The sequence below is a fragment of the Camelina sativa genome, chromosome 14, assembly GCF_030686135.1.
Source record: "Camelina sativa cultivar CO46 ecotype springtype chromosome 14, ASM3068613v1".
Lineage (NCBI taxonomy): Eukaryota > Viridiplantae > Streptophyta > Magnoliopsida > Brassicales > Brassicaceae > Camelina > Camelina sativa.
This window is the reverse complement of record NC_141893.1, coordinates 28362706-28382816: the sequence shown is the minus strand read 5'-3', so window position 1 is coordinate 28382816 and position 20111 is coordinate 28362706. Positions and strand designations below refer to the sequence as shown.

Genomic DNA, 20111 nt, shown 5'->3' with positions numbered 1-20111 from the left:
TCTCTGCACCAGATCTGGATGATGAAGATTGATACTGACGTTGTACACCCTTCAGCCTTCTGAACTGCTTCTTGCTCAGTACTTCCTCATTACCTTGAACAGACGTCTGAGTTTCTACAATCTTCAGAGTGAATGATTCCTCAGCCTTCTGATCATTCTTACTCATCTGTCTGAACTAATTTCACACACGGATCAACCTTCTGTTCACCAGAACTTAAAGCACATTTACCATCAGATTTGTGAGAAAGATATCCATGTGATAAGCTTCTGAGAAATTCCTTGACAAACCTCTTATCCTTGTATACCTTCTTCACCCTTATGGTTTCCTTAGAGAAGGCTTCCAAAAGATCCCAAGCTTCTTTCGCCGACATACACTCTTGCACCATCGTGAACAGATCCATCGACAAGCCAAACGCCCAACCTCCAAACCGAGCTTCGCTTGCGATAACCGTTAAGGAACCCCCAACGAAGAAACAAGCAACCGCGACAAATGTGTATGCCTTAGGATTAGAACCAGCCCAACCTTCAGGACCCCAGAAAGGTCCTATAACAGGTTTGTCTGGGTTCTAACCTTCTTGTTGTGTGTTTTGTGTGTTTGTGTGTTTTGTGTGATTGGGTGTTGCATGCATATTTTCTTTTATCATGCATTAGGAACTTTACTGGTGGGTGGTAGTCCCACGCATGTATTGTTCGACTCTGGGGCGACCCACAATTTTGTGGCAACTGAAGTGGTCGACCAGTTTAAGAAAGGTTTTGGGGAAGAGGAAGTGAACGTGGTTGTTCACACTGCCGAGAATCAACCGCCGTTGATAGCCCAAAGAATGCTGAAAAGGGGTTCAGTATTTGTGAGTGATGTGAATTTGCCGGCGAATCTTCTGGTTATGCCGATGGAAAGATTTGAAGTCATCTTGGGTATGGATTGGCTATCAGGGTATGAAGCGTTTTTGGACTGCAGTAAGAGCAGAGTGGTAATGGAAAGAAGAGGGCAGACACCTCTAGTTTTTCATGGGATTAGCCCGAGTAAATGGGCGTATTTTGCATCAGCCTTGCGAGTTGGGAACTCAATTGATGAGAAGAGCGTCTATCTAGTCACTCTTACCGCTGTTGGTGGAGATGACATGAAATACTTGAAGGTCAAGGAGATTAACACGGTTAGGGAATATGAGGCCGTAATCCGACCATTGGAAGGGTTACCTCCACAACGAAGTCATCCTTTCACTATTAATCAGGAGCCGGGTGATACCCCAATTGCGAAAGCCCCGTATCGAATGGCCCCAGCTGAGTTAGCGGAACTCAAGACGTAGTTGGAAGATCTGCTGGAGAAGGGTTTTATCCGGTCAAGTTCATCACCATGGGGAACTCCAGTATTATTTGTCAAGAAGAAAGATGGGAGTATGCGGTTGTGTATCGATTACCGTGGGATTAACAATGTCACAATCAAGGACAAGTACCCACTACCACGCATTGACGAATTGTTGGACCAGCTCAGGGGAGCAAGTTGGTACTCGAAGATTGATTTAGCTTCTGACTATCATCAAATTCGAATCTTCGAGCCTAACGTAATGAAGACTGCATTTCAAACTAGGTACGGTCAGTACGAGTTCGTGGTGATGCCGTTTGGGCTCACTAATGCACCGGCAGATTTTATGCGATTGATGAATGAGGTATTTCACGACTATCTGGATCAGTTCGTGATAATGTTTATTGATGATATCCTCATCTACTTTCGGAGTGCTGAGGAGCATCATGAGCACTTACGAAAAGTTTTGGAGAGACTGAGGGAACAAAGGCTGTTCGGCAAGTTTAGTAAGTGCAAGTTCTGGCAAAGGGAAATTGGTTTTCTCGGCCATCGAGTTTTGGAGAAAGGAGTATCAGTAGATCCGGAGAAGATCGCTGCAATCCAAGAGTGGCCGAAACCCACGACTGTGATGGAGGTGCAGAGTTTCTTAGGACTTGCGGGATGTTATCGGAAGTTCGTTAAAGGGTTTTCTTCAATAGCTAAACCCCTAACACGACTTACTGGTAAGGGAGTTTCCTTTATATGGAGTGAAGAAGTGCAAGAGGCATTTGAGAAGTTAAAAGAAGCTTTAACAACAGCTCCAGTGTTGGCGTTGCCAGAGACAAACCAACCATATGCAGTCTATACAGATGCATCAAGAGTTAGAGTGGGAGGTGTTCTCATGCAAGGAGATAGAGTGATAGCTTATGCTTCAAGACAACTAAGAAAGCACGAGGAGAACTACCCTACACATGATTTGGAGATGGCAGCTGTTGTGTTTGCACTAAGGATTTGGAGATCCTATTTGTATGGAGAGACTGTCCAGGTATTTACAGACCATCAAAGTTTTAAGTACTTGTTCACACAGCCAGACCTCAACCTATGACAAAGGAGGTGGATGGAGTTTATCGCAGACTATGATCTGAAGATTCAGTATCATCCGGGCAAGGCGAATGTAGTGGCAAACGCCTTGAACCGTCGAAAGGTCGATGTTGATGTTGAAAAAGATGTGGAAGCATTGTCTAAGGAATTCAAGAAAGTGAAGCTTTTTGCTATCGAAAGAGAGTCTGGCGAGCCGCTAGGACTACAAGCTGTAACTTAGGCTAGTCTTTTACGACGAATCCGTGAAGAGCAGCCATTGGATGAAAATCTTAAGAAGATTGTAGAAGAACTGCGGAGTTTGGACGGGCCAAACGCTAGTGGCTATCATTTAGCAGATGATGGTACGCTACTACTTAATGAAAGAATCACAGTTCCAGACCGAGGTGAGTTCCGATAAGAGATCTTAAGAGCAGCCCACACTTCTGCCTTAAGTATCCATCCGGGAAGCACCAAGATGTAATGAATATTCGGAGGTATTACCATTGGCCCGGGATGAAGTGAGCGGTCGCAAAAAGGGTGAGTCAGTGCGACTCATGTCAAAGGGTGAAGGTAGAGCACCAAGTACCAGCGGGATTACTACACAACTTACCAATACCGACGTGGAAGTGGGAGTCAGTTTCGATGGACTTCATCACTTGATTGCCCACAAGGCCGGGAAGGGCCAACAACACGGTTTGGGTGGTAATGGATCAATTTATTAAAGTGGCTCATTTGGTTTCAGTAAAAAGTACGGACCAAGCCGCTGACTTAGCGGAGAAGTACATCGATGAAATTCTGAGACTCCATGGGGTGCCAGCCAATATAGTATCGGATCGCGACCCGAAGTTTGCATCGATATTTTGGCAAGACCTGCAATGAGCGTTGGGAACATATGTTTTCATGAGCACATCATTCCATCCATAGACGGATGGGTAGAGGGAAAGGACCATCCAGACCATAGAGGATTTAATCCGGCTATGCGTGTTAGATTGGTCTGCGGATTGGGAAGGTAACCTACCTCTGATTGAATTCTCCTATAACAATAGTTATCACTCGAGTATCGGTATGTCTCCATTCGAAGCTATGTCCGGGAGTAGGAGAGAGGTCAAATTTTGGTCATGAGTTAATTGATGAGACCATGGAAAAAATCAAGTACATTAGGGAGAATATGAAGAAGGCCCAAGATCGTCAAAAGAAGTATGCCGATCGAAGGAGGCGTGAGGTAGAGTTTGATGTTGGAGACTAGGTATACCTAAAGGTCACAACTCAGAAAGGGAAAGATAAGTTAGGGAAAGTTGGAAAGTTAGCGGTAAGGTTCATAGGTCCTTACCAGATCAAGCAAAGAGTTGGAGAGGTGGCATATCGCTTAACCATGCCAGAGACGATGCGGTTGCATAAAGTCTTTCATGTGTCTCAACTCCGGAAGCATGTACCAGATCCTAATGCGATCGTGGAAGAACCGATCCAGGAGTTGAAGACGAATCTAACCTATCCGGAAGGGCCAATGAGTATTGGCGAGAGACGGATACGAAAGTTGAAGAAAAGGGAAATCCCTCAGATTCAAGTATTTTGGGGTAAAAATAACCGAAGGGTTGCAACTTAGGAAGAAGAAGGGAAGTTCCGAGCCAAGTACCCTCAATTCCTCATCAATGAAGAAGAGGAAGTCGAACCGTTAGAAAGCTTATAGAATTCGGGATGAATTATATTAAGGGGGGGGGGGGGAGAATGTAGTGACCCTCACTATGGAATAAAACTCTGTTCAAAGAATTTACCCGGAAAGGAATCGAAAGGGGAGAGAAGAGGAAACAGAAGAAAACTGCTAAGTTTTGTCCGAAGAAAAACAGATTGTAAAAAATGCCGATCAGTTGGCCAGCGGACATGCATACGGATATACGCGGTACGTGCAGGATAGCGTATGGGAACATACGAAGGGACGTCCATGCGATCAGCACCGTAACCGGGATGTTGCGAGAGTCGGGAAGGAACCCGCTAAAATAATATTTTATTCAAAGTGGAATTAGTGGGCAATTATTTAATTAGTTTAGTGGAATCTCCACTAACTAATTAATTAATCGACTAAGAGGAGAGATAGTGGAGGATTAAATTAATCAAAGTGGCTAGTGGGGAGGAATATTCTCTCCCACTCACGCATGAGAGGGAGAATGTGGTGATGACACCTCATCTCTTCGAAAATGCCAAGTGTTGAAGAGTTCTTGTGGTGATGACACATACCCCCTGCGTGTGGCATAAGGAGCTCGCCCACACTCTCTATTTAAGCTCCTCATTTCTCACTTGGAGAAGAGAAAAGAAAGAGAGACGCCAAGAGGCTGCGCGAGTGAGAGTAGAGAGAAAATAGTGAATCTTCTTTTAAGTGTGGAAGAGAGAGAGTTGAGTTGCTTCATCTGCGGGAAGAGTTGTTGGAGCAAAGGGAAGATCGGGTTGCAGGAGCTAAAGATCTACAAAAATATGTGAGTTTCAGGGAGCATATCTTCGATCTAGCTTGGTGTTGGTAGACCCAAGCTAGGATCGATTTGCATGTGCATATAGTCACATTCTTCTTGATTTCTTGTTAGTTTTCTTGAAGTTTTGCATGTTGGGTTAAGGGATTCCCTGTTGGATCTCAAGCATTGATGGGAAATCCGCTTGATTGATGTGTTGCATGTGAAATTCCATGGTAGATCTCAAGTGTTGATGGGAATATCCGCTTGATTGATCTATTGCATGTGAGGAATTCCCTTGTTATATCTCAAGGGTTGATGGGAAGATCCACTTGATTGATTTGTTGCATGTGAGGTTGTCCATGTAAAATCTCAAGTGTTGATGGCAAGATCCACTTGATTGATTTGTTGCATATGAGGTTTTCCATGTATAATCTCAAGCGTTGATGGGAAATCCGCTTGACTGATTGTTGCATGTGAGGTTGTCCATGTAAAATCTCAAGCGTTGATGGGAAATCCGTTTGATTGATTGTTGCATGTGAATTTTGTGTTGTTGCATGTTGTTTGTTGAGGTTTATGATTCTTTAAGGTCATAAACTTATAACATTAAATTGTTGGAGTGGTCGTAGTGCGTGGCGTTCGTGATGGGGAGGTCCGGGTAGCCATAAGCGCACTAAGAACGGAGATACGTCCGTCCTTAACTGGAAAGCCGTTTCAACATGCAAACTAAAATAGTCTTGCATGTAGTTGCGAAGAGCTCGATCTTGGCTCGCTACCTTGATCGATGCTATACATGATGGTGTATTGGAGATTTTATTCTGGTTGCATGCCTTTGTGGTTGTATTCAGAGATAAAATGGGAGAGGAATGGGAGACGGAATATTTGGGCCCTAGTAAAACTTGTTTAAAAACTTTATTTTTATTCAAGTTTTGCATTGTTGCATTGTTGCTTGTGTGTGTTATTGCTTTGCTTGCTTCTGCATGCTTTCTTTGATTGCTTGATTGCTTGTTGTGTATGGTTATTGATTGATTCCTTGTGATTTGGGGTGGGGTTGGGAATCTAATCTTCTGCAGGGACCCCTGAGACTCACTAAGTAATCTTAGATTATTTATGATAAAATTTTGTCGTGCAGGTAACCTCTAGAGCGACTAGAGGTCGTGATGTTCGATAGGAGCCCAGAGTAGATTTATTTTGTGCCTTTGTGTAAAAAGAAGAAGTATGTTTCTTTTGTTAAAATTATTGTAAGATCTTTTTGGCAATAGGCCACAAACATTATAAGTTTTGTCTTGTGACATATTAATAATAATATTCGGTTTTATATTCGAAAGCGAGTTATGTCTGGAGTGGCCTAGTCCGGGTTGGCTCAACACTTGGATATCTCGAGGGTTGAAAAGCCTAAGGGATGGCTAAAGTGGTGGAAATATCACTGATGGACTGGCTAGGGTTTGGAATGTGTTTTAGAACCTCGGCCGGATCGTTGGTGAATATTTCTTAATATAACATCCGAGACTGTTCTGGCTGAGATGGCTTAGGAATGGTTCAGGGGCGTTACAAGCGGTGTGTACATTATAATTCACTTCCTCCTCCTCACACAATTCTCCGAACTTATCAGCCACTTGGGGAATAACAAAACTATTGGACGCTCCCGAATCGAACAATACATGAGTGGGGTTACCACTAACTAGTAATGTTCCTAATGCATAACAATTATAAAAATGCAATGCAAAAACTAAACACGCAATCACACAACACACAAACACACAATCAATCAAAAGAGAGTTAGAACCCAATCAAACCTGTTATCGGACCTTTCACAGGCTTTGGAGGTTTGGGTGGCTCTACTCCTAAGGCGTAAACATTGGCTGGGGTCGCCTGCTTCTTCGTAGGGGGTTCCTTCACTTGCTGCACTGGCTGGGCACGGTTCACAGTTTGGGCGTTCAGTTTGGTCGGCTTTGACGGACATGAGGTCGCATAGTGTCCCATTTCACCACAGTAGAAACATGTGACAGACGCAAAATTGGGACTCTTGGCTTCTGAAAGTGTTGGACAAGCTTAGGCAAACTGTCCGAGTTGGCCACACATATAACATCCTCTCAGATCAAAGTTGGTCATTGTACGTCATCCTTGGTTGGCAGTCATATTGACCTTACCACGGTTCACACTCTGGTTCCATCCAGCTACTTGGTTAATCCTCCAAAAATTCACCACCTTGCTTTGCTGCACAGGTTCTTTCTTTTTCTCTCAGGCCATGACTTCTCTCTACAGCTCGAATCCTTCCTCGACATTCACTGCTCTCTCTTCCACTTCTGTATGTCACGGCGTGCAACCAACCTTTTATCTTTGGCCGAAGTCCGTGAAGAAATCTATGGGCCATAGCTGCTTCGTCATCATTCCCTTTGTATAAATATCTCCGAACTCAGGCGAAGATCTGTCCATAGGCTCGGACATTCATATCTCCTTGCTCTAGGCGCAGGAACTGATTCTCTAATCGATCGCGAGACTCTGGTGGAAAGTACTTCTGCTCAAACTCTCTCTTAAAAATCTCCCATGTTATTGGCAGGTAGCGGTAACGAAGTACTACGCTGTCCCACCATGCGCGTGCATCCTCCTCCAGAAAGTTGATTGCGATCACCCTCTTGTACTCTTTCGGCCATCTTGACGTTTCGTAATTCATCTCCATATCCCTTATCCACTTGTCTGCTAGCACCGTGTTCTGCTCTCCCTTGAACTTGCGGACTCCTAAGTTCCTCATCATTATCACTAGGTTCATTAAGTTAGACGATGGAGTCTCGGCTTGCTGGTTTCCTTGGTTCTGCTGTTGTTCTTGCTAGATCATGTGAGTCTGGATCATGTGAGTTAAGAGATCTTGTATCATACTTAGTGTTTGATGAGTCTCAGGTACTCTCTGCTCATTCAGGTTTCCTTCACGTCCTTGGTCTTCTCTTTGCATTTTTTGGGTTGGCAGCGAACTATCCAACTGGCGAATACTCTCGACTTGGCGGGTACATGTTCTCATGTGTGTCGTACCGGGTAGAACTTGCTGGTGAGTAACTCGGCGTCGCACCGGGAACATCCCATTCAGGCATATACATGTTTAGCTCGTAAATGCCTTAAAACGACTCATCTCCTTGTTCATCTCCAAAATGCAGACCCCATTCCTCCGGACCAAACTGTTGACTTGAACCCCTCTCTGATTCCGGCGTAAAGTGCCTCGATCTAGAACTTTCGGATCCTTGATCAGACATCTGCATCCATCGTTAATAAGGTTTACTTAATCCAACCCCATCTAATCCTAAAGTGATGAGCGAACCGGATTATCCTAAGTGTCTATTTGCGACCATTTTGACTCAAAAAAACGTTTGAAAATACGAGTCCTACTAGCATCATAACCATGCTCTAATAGTTGCATTTTTACTTGAATTTCTTGTTTGATTTTCCTGTGTAAATGCATGTGTTGAGAGGTTACTCTCGTTACTAGTTTGAAATGTTCTAGTATCGGAGATGGTAACTTGGTTGAGATACTTGTAAAATTATGTGTTTTAATAACCATATAAACTCAAGGTATCAAATGTAGAAGTCTTAATGCGTTAAGTCCGCGACAAAGTCCGGCTAGCGTATTAAAACTTGGGTATGGCTGTCCTCAGGATGAATCCGTACAAGCATGCAGCCGCGTTCATTAATTCATGTTCGTGAGTTATAGGGCTGGCTTGAAGAGCTTGGAGGTTACTGGGCTCGCTACCCTGGTCGAAGCTGTCTACACGACGGTGTGGCTCTAAGTGATGTTCCGGTTGCATGCCTTTGTGGCTGCAGCGCGGGTGTTTACAGACGTATTGAGGAGAGGAAGCATACCGGGCCCATAAAATTAAAAACTTGTTTAAAATATTTCTTTTATTCAAGTTTTATTGTTTTATTGTTGATTGATTGCTTGCTAGATTTATTTGCTTAGCTCATTATCTTCCGCATGCTATCTCTGATTGTTTGATTGATTGCTTGATTGATTGTGATTGATTGCTTGATTGCTTGCTTGCTTGATTGATTGTTATTTTGGGGTTTGGGGTTAGGGATTTATTATTGTTGTGCAGGAACCTTGAAACTCACTAAGTAATATTAGATTACTTATGATAAATATTTGTCTTGCAGGAAACCTTATAGGGAACTAGAGGGTGTGGTGAACGTTAGGAACCCGGAGTAGATTTGTGTGTCTTTTTGTAAAATCAAGTATGTTTTATTATGTAACCGATCTTTGGCACTAGGCCTTATCTTCAAACTCTATAATCTTTTTGGTAATCGTTTTGTAATAAACTCCTTATATATATTATTACATTCGGGTTTCTTTATTTGTACGAGTAGTAACTGATATAGACTTTGTCCGAGTCGGCTCAACACCTGGGATGTCACAAAAGTTGTAAAGCCTAAATGATGTACCATGTGGGCGAAAACCTCGCCAACGGACTGACTAAGGCTCCTGATCTGTTCTTGTACCCCGGCCGGATCGTTGGCAAACATTTTCAAAGTGGCGTTCTGGGGCTGTCTTTGGCCCGTCCGGCCATAGGATGGTTCGGGGGCGTTACAACGGTGGTATCAATGCAAACCGTTTACTAGATGAAAGTAATTAGAATCCATCTAGTTCGGTGAAATGTGCCTAAACTCACAGAAAACCGGCGATCTCTTAGGCGGAGCGATCGGATTCTCTTGACAGCGTCCTTCTCTCGGCAGCAGTTTGGATCTCTCTTGTTGCAATCGAGCTCCTTCTCGATGCAACGGTCTTGGTGGTCGATAGTCTTGGTCTTGCTCTCTTCTTCCTTCACTCTTTTTCTTTCCTTTCTCTATTTTCTCTTCTTTCTCTCCTTTCTCTCTTTTCTCTTCTTCTTCTTACTTTGCGAAAATGAGAAGGGGAGAGCTTGTTTATATAGACTGTTTGGGCGGTGTTACACGCCAATGCATGGAGAGCAAATGTCCCCCTTCTTTCTCCTTTGGGTGGACACATGATGAACGAAATTTTGCATGCTCAACACTTGGTGAAATCACACAACACTTCCTTGTGCATGAAGCTCCATTGGCTACTTTTAAGAAGAGCAAATAATTATGTCTCCTACTTTCTTGCATAAAATTCTATTGGTCACTCCTAAAGACAGCAATGATTATGTCTCCCATTTTTTGCATAAAATTTCATTGGCTGATTAGAGGAGACAAAACACCATTGATTTCTGGATCACTGTCTGGTCGGTTAGCGGTTCCGCGGTGCTGTCGAGGGTACGCGATACGGTCCGTGTTACATGGTACGGTACATAGCCTTCTTCCTCCTATCTCGACCGTTCTTCTTCCCTTGTCTTTCTAATACAATCCGTCGAGAGAAAACTCTTGTCTATCGATCATCCGTCCTTTGGCTCGATGGTAAACGCGTCCGGCAATGGCCATCGGCCATTTCTCAAACCGTCCACATTTTCTCGGACACTCTTCGGCAAATCTGCTACCTTCCTTCCTGGCCTTCTTTACAATTTCTTTCCAGGTCCTTTGGCCAGGGTTTTTTATTTTAAATTTACCCTGTAGTGAGGGTCACTACAACACCGCTCCCTGTTTCACCAAAACTCACACTAAATGGCAGAACCAAACTTGATGACGCCACCCAGTATAGGTATGTTGTTGGCGGCCTCCAATATCTCTCCTTCACACGATCAGATATTCCTTATGTTGTCAATTGTTTGTCGCAGTTCATGCATCACCTAATACTTGATCATTGGCAAGCCGCTAAATGTGTACTATGCTACCTGGCGGACACTTTCACACATGGTATTTTCTTCTCCTCTACTTCACCAGTGTCTCTCCATGCGTATTCTGACGCCGATTGGGGGGGGGAGAGATTGATGACTTTGTTTCCACCAATGCATTTGTTATTTATGTTGGTTATAGTCCTATCTCATGTTCCTCCAAGAAGCATTGTGTAGTTGCTAAGACGGCCTTGGAGATATGGTGGTTGTGTTCTTTGTTCACGGAGCTAGGTATCACACTATCAGCTCCGCCAGTCATCTATTGTGATAACGTCGGTGCCACTTATTTATGTGCCAATCCGGTTTTTCACTCCCGTATGAAACATATCACTCTTGACTATCATTTCATCCGACAACTAATCCAAGCTGGCATCCTCTGTGTTTCACATGTATCCACGCCTTATCAGCTCGTCGATGCTCTCACAAAACCATTGTCACGGCCTGCTTTCCAACGAGCTTGTTCCAAGACTGGAGTTCGAAGTCTCCCTCCATCTTGAAGGGGCGTATTACATATACTCGTCTCAATCATTATCTATGATTATTCCAATCAATCAATCCCAATCATCCCTCTCAATTAGTGTATAGAATATTTACTTGCTATAGATACTTTGTAATACTCTGTATATAATGTCTCTATTGTACTCATCAATAAACATACATTCACCTCATACATATATATTTATTAAATATCTCTCCTGCTTATAAGAAAATCCGATACAACGATTATGAAAAGAGGAAATATTTCAGATTTTATCCCAACGTTTTGTTTATAATTATCAAAGCCATCTTCTATATTGTCTATCTTTTCTTGTTCTTGTTCTTTTCATCTCTATCTACCATCTTCCTCTTTTGTTTTCTTTCTTATATTCAGTCTCTCCTCGTTGGTGGTATATCTTTTCTCTGTTCTTATTATCATGTTGTTATCAAGTATTTTTCTCGTACTCTCTCCGTTACATTTACAAAATGTAAGATGTTTTAGCTAAAAACACGTAAGAAATATCTTCTTATAAAAAGTTAAACCAATTATAAACAACTGGATAAAATAAATATAAGAAAATATGAAGTTAATCTAAAAGTTAAATAGAAAGTTGAAAACATCTTATATTATAAAACAAAAAAATATTTCTAAACATCAAATTGTTAAGAAATGTAGAGAGTATATGTTTATTTTTGATATTCGACCTCTTCTTTAACATCGGATCCATGGCAAATCCCAGATCCGGTGTTATGGCCAATCCTGGATCTGGTGATCCGGCCATTGCTTGGTAGCTTTTAATCAAAACGATTATGAAGGGGCTATGATATATGTCACTTAGTTTCCGAGTTTTTTAAATACTTATGCTTGAATTCTTTTTGTAATTTGGCACCTTTTTTTATCTTACAAGAAAGATTTATCACACAGATAGCAAGCATGTTGAATCATCTAGTTAGTCTATCTAATTTAGTATTTGATTAAAATTTATTTTTCTTTCAAATAATTAATTCGAACTTGTGAATTTTTTGCATTGATTCTGATTATTTTTAAACTTGTGGATCGAAATATTAGTGAAATTGAATTTCTGAATTTTTTGCATTCGATTCTGATTTTTTTTAACCTATGAATCAAAATAGTAAAGAAATTGATTTTTTTTTTTTGTTCTTCTTTTATGAATTTAAAATCAAATGTTAAATAGATATATTTGTTTTTTTTAGCAAACAAATAGATATCTTTGTTTAGATTGAAATTTTTTTAGCATAGGATTCAGGTATTTTTGTTTGTGAATTCAAAATTTCAAATATATATATATATATATATATAGGTAATTTTTTAGAATGAAAACTTTCTTAGCATTCTATTTTTTGTTTTTTTGTTTCTTCTTATACTGAACTGAAAACTAATGAAATTGGATGTATATTTATTTTCCATAGAATTGAGGGCTTGTTAGTTAAATGAATATTAGAGGATATTTTGGTTTGTATTTCTTGTCTAGGTCAGTTTGTTTCCTATGTCCGAAGGTAGGTTCTTTAATTGTGGGTTTCACAGTTTCTACTTTTCTTTTTTTTGGGAAGCTCACATATATCACACCAAGTGGAGTGTCGATAGACACCATCAATTTTGGTTCGACCGGGTTATTTTAAATTGTCATTTTGGTTTGGTTTGGCTTATCTGGAAATCTCTAACCGTTGTATATAAGCGAAAGTCGACCTAGGGTCGTGGAAATATATATTTTTGGTCGTTCTCAAGAGTTGTGAAAAAGGGGAAAAAGGGTTAGACAATGTTCTTGAGAATTTTGAGAATTTTGGATTGAGTGATCTATTGCTGTGGAGGGAAGATCTTGTGCTAGGAACAAAGGAGAAGAAGGGAGATCCGTCTTCTTCATGTGTGAGGGGATGGATGGGAGATTGGCGGTGGATTGGAAGACACAAGGAAACTTTCTCATGGTTGTAATCCAGGTAAGTGTTGTTGTTTTAGTGTTAGATCGATTAGAGAATTGATGGTTGTAGTGGATTAGGGATTTGCGGCAAGAAAAAGCTTGAAGGAAGGCCTCGATCGTGATTTTTGGGTTGGTGTAGGTCGACACCAACAACTGCGGATGAACAGCGTGAACTGGTTTGAGATGGCTAATTTGGGGCAACGTTTAGAGGACGAAAAAGAGTCCAATTTGGGTGAAATTTGGTAGAAAGCTTCGTGGTGCTATAAGCTTCATATCCAATGGTATGTTTGTGATATTAACGGTTGGTTTTTGATTTAATCAGGTGTTTGTATTGTTGTCTGGCATAGACGGTTTTGTGGTAAGGTTGGGGTGTCGAGCGACACCAAGTTGGTGTCGGTCAACACCAGCATGTTGATGTGTGTTTGGGTCATAGGAAGATAGCTGGAGTTAGGTTTGGATGATAAGAGATTGACAGAAGAAATGTCATGGCCATCGGCCATTTCTCAAACCGTCCACATTTTCTCGGACACTCTTCGGCAAATCTGCTACCTTCCTTCCTGGCCTTCTTTACAATTTCTTTCCAGGTCCTTTGGCCAGGGTTTTTTATTTTAAATTTACCCTGTAGTGAGGGTCACTACAACACCGCTCCCTGTTTCACCAAAACTCACACTAAATGGCAGAACCAAACTTGATGACGCCACCCAGTATAGGTATGTTGTTGGCGGCCTCCAATATCTCTCCTTCACACGATCAGATATTCCTTATGTTGTCAATTGTTTGTCGCAGTTCATGCATCACCTAATACTTGATCATTGGCAAGCCGCTAAATGTGTACTATGCTACCTGGCGGACACTTTCACACATGGTATTTTCTTCTCCTCTACTTCACCAGTGTCTCTCCATGCGTATTCTGACGCCGATTGGGGGGGGGGGGAGAGATTGATGACTTTGTTTCCACCAATGCATTTGTTATTTATGTTGGTTATAGTCCTATCTCATGTTCCTCCAAGAAGCATTGTGTAGTTGCTAAGACGGCCTTGGAGATATGGTGGTTGTGTTCTTTGTTCACGGAGCTAGGTATCACACTATCAGCTCCGCCAGTCATCTATTGTGATAACGTCGGTGCCACTTATTTATGTGCCAATCCGGTTTTTCACTCCCGTATGAAACATATCACTCTTGACTATCATTTCATCCGACAACTAATCCAAGCTGGCATCCTCTGTGTTTCACATGTATCCACGCCTTATCAGCTCGTCGATGCTCTCACAAAACCATTGTCACGGCCTGCTTTCCAACGAGCTTGTTCCAAGACTGGAGTTCGAAGTCTCCCTCCATCTTGAAGGGGCGTATTACATATACTCGTCTCAATCATTATCTATGATTATTCCAATCAATCAATCCCAATCATCCCTCTCAATTAGTGTATAGAATATTTACTTGCTATAGATACTTTGTAATACTCTGTATATAATGTCTCTATTGTACTCATCAATAAACATACATTCACCTCATACATATATATTTATTAAATATCTCTCCTGCTTATAAGAAAATCCGATACAACGATTATGAAAAGAGGAAATATTTCAGATTTTATCCCAACGTTTTGTTTATAATTATCAAAGCCATCTTCTATATTGTCTATCTTTTCTTGTTCTTGTTCTTTTCATCTCTATCTACCATCTTCCTCTTTTGTTTTCTTTCTTATATTCAGTCTCTCCTCGTTGGTGGTATATCTTTTCTCTGTTCTTATTATCATGTTGTTATCAAGTATTTTTCTCGTACTCTCTCCGTTACATTTACAAAATGTAAGATGTTTTAGCTAAAAACACGTAAGAAATATCTTCTTATAAAAAGTTAAACCAATTATAAACAACTGGATAAAATAAATATAAGAAAATATGAAGTTAATCTAAAAGTTAAATAGAAAGTTGAAAACATCTTATATTATAAAACAAAAAAATATTTCTAAACATCAAATTGTTAAGAAATGTAGAGAGTATATGTTTATTTTTGATATTCGACCTCTTCTTTAACATCGGATCCATGGCAAATCCCAGATCCGGTGTTATGGCCAATCCTGGATCTGGTGATCCGGCCATTGCTTGGTAGCTTTTAATCAAAACGATTATGAAGGGGCTATGATATATGTCACTTAGTTTCCGAGTTTTTTAAATACTTATGCTTGAATTCTTTTTGTAATTTGGCACCTTTTTTTATCTTACAAGAAAGATTTATCACACAGATAGCAAGCATGTTGAATCATCTAGTTAGTCTATCTAATTTAGTATTTGATTAAAATTTATTTTTCTTTCAAATAATTAATTCGAACTTGTGAATTTTTTGCATTGATTCTGATTATTTTTAAACTTGTGGATCGAAATATTAGTGAAATTGAATTTCTGAATTTTTTGCATTCGATTCTGATTTTTTTTAACCTATGAATCAAAATAGTAAAGAAATTGATTTTTTTTTTTTGTTCTTCTTTTATGAATTTAAAATCAAATGTTAAATAGATATATTTGTTTTTTTTAGCAAACAAATAGATATCTTTGTTTAGATTGAAATTTTTTTAGCATAGGATTCAGGTATTTTTGTTTGTGAATTCAAAATTTCAAATATATATATATATATAGGTAATTTTTTAGAATGAAAACTTTCTTAGCATTCTATTTTTTGTTTTTTTGTTTCTTCTTATACTGAACTGAAAACTAATGAAATTGGATGTATATTTATTTTCCATAGAATTGAGGGCTTGTTAGTTAAATGAATATTAGAGGATATTTTGGTTTGTATTTCTTGTCTAGGTCAGTTTGTTTCCTATGTCCGAAGGTAGGTTCTTTAATTGTGGGTTTCACAGTTTCTACTTTTCTTTTTTTTGGGAAGCTCACATATATCACACCAAGTGGAGTGTCGATAGACACCATCAATTTTGGTTCGACCGGGTTATTTTAAATTGTCATTTTGGTTTGGTTTGGCTTATCTGGAAATCTCTAACCGTTGTATATAAGCGAAAGTCGACCTAGGGTCGTGGAAATATATATTTTTGGTCGTTCTCAAGAGTTGTGAAAAAGGGGAAAAAGGGTTAGACAATGTTCTTGAGAATTTTGAGAATTTTGGATTGAGTGATCTATTGCTGTGGAGGGAAGATCTTGTGCTAGGAACAAAGGAGAAGAAGGGAGATCCGTCTTCTTCATGTGTGAGGGGATGGATGGGAGATTGGCGGTGGATTGGAAGACACAAGGAAACTTTCTCATGGTTGTAATCCAGGTAAGTGTTGTTGTTTTAGTGTTAGATCGATTAGAGAATTGATGGTTGTAGTGGATTAGGGATTTGCGGCAAGAAAAAGCTTGAAGGAAGGCCTCGATCGTGATTTTTGGGTTGGTGTAGGTCGACACCAACAACTGCGGATGAACAGCGTGAACTGGTTTGAGATGGCTAATTTGGGGCAACGTTTAGAGGACGAAAAAGAGTCCAATTTGGGTGAAATTTGGTAGAAAGCTTCGTGGTGCTATAAGCTTCATATCCAATGGTATGTTTGTGATATTAACGGTTGGTTTTTGATTTAATCAGGTGTTTGTATTGTTGTCTGGCATAGACGGTTTTGTGGTAAGGTTGGGGTGTCGAGCGACACCAAGTTGGTGTCGGTCAACACCAGCATGTTGATGTGTGTTTGGGTCATAGGAAGATAGCTGGAGTTAGGTTTGGATGATAAGAGATTGACAGAAGAAATGTCATGGGCATCGGGGGTACTAGAGGAGTTGATAGTGAATTGGAGTATTTGTGGGGATTGTCCGTGGCTGGACGGAATCAAATATTCTAGCCCACCTCTCTTGTTACTCGGTCGCTAGGGGTGGTTGGTTGTGCGACTCAGTAACTAAATGAGGTGGGTTTGGTATGTTTGTGAGAGTTTTTGTAAGGAGCGATTTCTACGCCGGTTGTCTTGTCGGAATTATGGGATTCCAGTGAGATCGTTTCCCGTGGATCATGTGTGAGGATTGGGAATCTGGGTGCGGTTGTTTCAGTTTGGTATCAGAGCGCATACGGTTCTAGGACAGGCTCTGTAATGGAAATAGACTTGTCTAGGAAAATAACTCGGGGTTTCTATAAATAGAAAGTTTCTAAAAACAAAAAGTTTTATGAATAGTTAGAACTTGTCTATTTTTGGAAGGGGTGCGTGTGAACATCCAAAGTGGTTGGGATGTTTTGGAGTGTGGCTTAGGAGTGGCCAAGGTGGAGGTTATGTTCCGGGAGGAAATATAGTGGTTGGTAGGCCATTGCGATGTTATATGTAGATCACGGGGGAAATGCTTATAGAAGTTATGAACGTTAGCTATAGGGACGGGGGGTGATGAACAACTGATGAGGAGATGGGGGCTCTCCTGAGGGGAAGGGGGGTTACCTAGATACTGATAGCTCGAGGGACTGTGGTCTTGAGGGTGGTAGAGGAGATGGGGGTTCTCCTTGTACCAATATCCCGAGGGTGATGACCTAAGGGTGAGACGGTATGATTCAAAGACGGGGGTCTGAGAGCGAGATCGGTATGGCTTGAAGGTTGCGACCTAAGAGCAGGTCAGTTGGGAGCAAAAGTGTCAAAGACGTGGAGATAAGCAATGTGATCGGGTGCGGATTTAGGAGATTGATGGGGGTTCAATCTTGGATTTCCTGTTGTGATCGAGTGCGGATTTAGGAGATTGATGGGGGTTCAATCTCGGATTTCCTGTTATGATCAAGTGCGGATTTAGTAGATTGATGGAGGTTCAATCTAGGATTTAATGTTGTGATCGGGTGCAGATGTAGGAGATTGATGGGGGTTCAATCTCGGATTTCATGTTGTGATCGGGTATGGATGTAGGAGATTGATGGGGGTTCAATCTCGGATTTCATATTGTGATCAGATGCGGATCTTAGGGTTGATGGAGGTTCAATCTCGGGGTTTCTGTGTGTTGACCGGGAGGGTCAGGTTTATGCTAGCCGCGGGGGCAGAGTTGCGATGGTTGGGAGAGTCTGGTTTGAGGGTGTGGCCGGTGTGTTTACTGGTGTTGCTGGAGGTCCAGCGGGTGCTGTGAGTGTGGCAACAGGCTTTGCTTAGACCGAGATGACCGTATTGCAGATTTACTGACAATGTTATTGAAGAGAAATTAATAAGATGATTAGTTCTTATGGAATCTTGATGTGGAATTAGTTAAGGGGTTATGAGATTCTGAAAATGGAAAGTTTTCATAAATAGAATGTTCTAAAAATGGAAAGTTCCATAAATATAAAGTTCTAAAAAATGGAAAGTTTTATGAATAGTTAGGACTTGTCTCTTTTTGAAAAGGGGATGTGAGATGCCAGAGTGGCGGGAATGTTTAGAGGTTGACCGGAAAAGTGGTCACAGATGAGATGATTAGTTCTCAAGGATGTGTGTGATTGGAGATGTCACAGTGATGAGAGAATATGCGGATTCTAAAAATAGGAAGTTTTATGAATAGTTAAAACTTACCTATTTTTGGGAAGTAGGTGGTTTAACGGCCTTAGTGGCAGGGATGTTTGGGATTGGCCTAAAGAGTGGTCATAATGGTGGTGATATTCAAGTGAGGGAATATGGTGGTTGGTAAGACATTGCGATGGTTTACGCGAACCACGGAAGGTAGTTTCGATAGGGAGATGCTTATAGACGTTAGGACTTGTTTGCTCATGAGGAAATGATTAGTTCTCCTGGGAAGATGATTAGTTCTCCGGAGGAGATGATTAGTTCTCCTGAGGAGATGATAAGTTCCCCTGGTGCACCGCGGGCTTGACAGGTGCGACCCTGAGAGCGACAGAGGAGATGATTAGTTATCCTAGGGGATGAATAGTTCCCCAGAGGGGATGAGTAGTTCCCCTGGTACCGAGATCTCGAGGGTGACGATCTGAGAGTTAGGCGTTACGGCTTGAGGACGACGATCTGAGAGTTAGGCGTTACGGCTTGAGGACGACGATCTGAGAGTGCAGGCGGTGCAGTTCAAAGGTTGCGAGCTGAGAATGTATGAGTGAGAGAGCAAACAATGTCTAGGACGTGGATATGAGCATAGTGACTGAACGTAGGCCTCAGAGGTCGGGAGTGGTCTCGGGTTTTGGGTTATGCTGACCAGTAGTGATGGAACCCGGGACGATGGCCAGCATACGGACACGGACGAGGACCGAAGCGTGCAAGGAACCAAGGACGCGACTGCGTCCGGAATTAGACGGCCCTCAACCCAAGTACCAAACCTGATGCCCGGAGCTACAACAAGCAGCCAGGACCGCAAGGAAGAAGTGCCTCATCTTTGTCCAAGCTTTCGTTCAAGAACAAGAGGCGCTCGATCACGGACCCGACGGACAGCCAACCGAGGCTCTTCTAACGGTCTTCACCATCACCCAAGGGTGAAGACCTCCAAGTCATTAGGGGAAGTAGTACTCTTTTTCCCACCTTGGGTTTTTCCCAATGGGTTTACCAAGGGGGTTTTAATGAGGCTATGATCCCTAGTGCATGGCCATGGCCAAGGACCACTTCGGCCACATGTCCATTCTATCCTTAGTTTAATTTCGCTTATGACCGTTGTCTTTTAAAACTATTTCTTGGACGTTGCGTTTTAGTTTTACCCACTTGTTTAGGGTTTTGAGAGTCCCCTTATGTAAGCCACCCTATATAAAGGGCCTAGACCTTATCATGTAAAGGTAGACTATGAATAATAAAGAACAAAGTTATCTCTTTCCTCTCGTTTTCAGAGATTGAAACGAAACCCTAGAAGTTACACGAACCGGGTTCGTAATCTTCTAGCTTGGCAGTATCACAAGGAGAGTCATCCCTCGTGTGTCGCTACTTCGCTCCACCTCTATCCCCATCTATCCGAGAGCCGAACGAGTCGAGCATCTCCTCGTGAATCTCTCCCCGTCCGATCTCTTCGTCCCTTGGTGTTGTTTTCCTTCTGTACGCCGCCCATCCGCCGATACCAACCGTCCACGGCCCAACCGAGTTGTACTTCCAAATCGTTCCGCTGGGTTTGCTCCGTTCGTACGTCCGTGGTTCACGTCCGTAGTCCGGGGTCCCATCAAGTAGGGTCAGGGTTATGTGGACCATTGGGCCACGTGGATGTGCGGAATGTTGCAGCAGTTGCACGGAAAG

General features: G+C 41.7%; 1 protein-coding gene across 1 annotated transcript; it reads left to right on the top strand.

Moving 5' to 3' along the window:
• Positions 1–318: 318 nt before the first annotated feature.
• Positions 319–1304, top strand: LOC109128731 (uncharacterized). The gene is made up of 2 exons (XM_019235588.1): positions 319–553; positions 652–1304. Exons 1-2 carry the CDS (start codon positions 319–321, stop codon positions 1302–1304), a joined length of 888 nt encoding a protein of 295 aa, XP_019091133.1.
• Positions 1305–20111: the final 18807 nt, after the last annotated feature.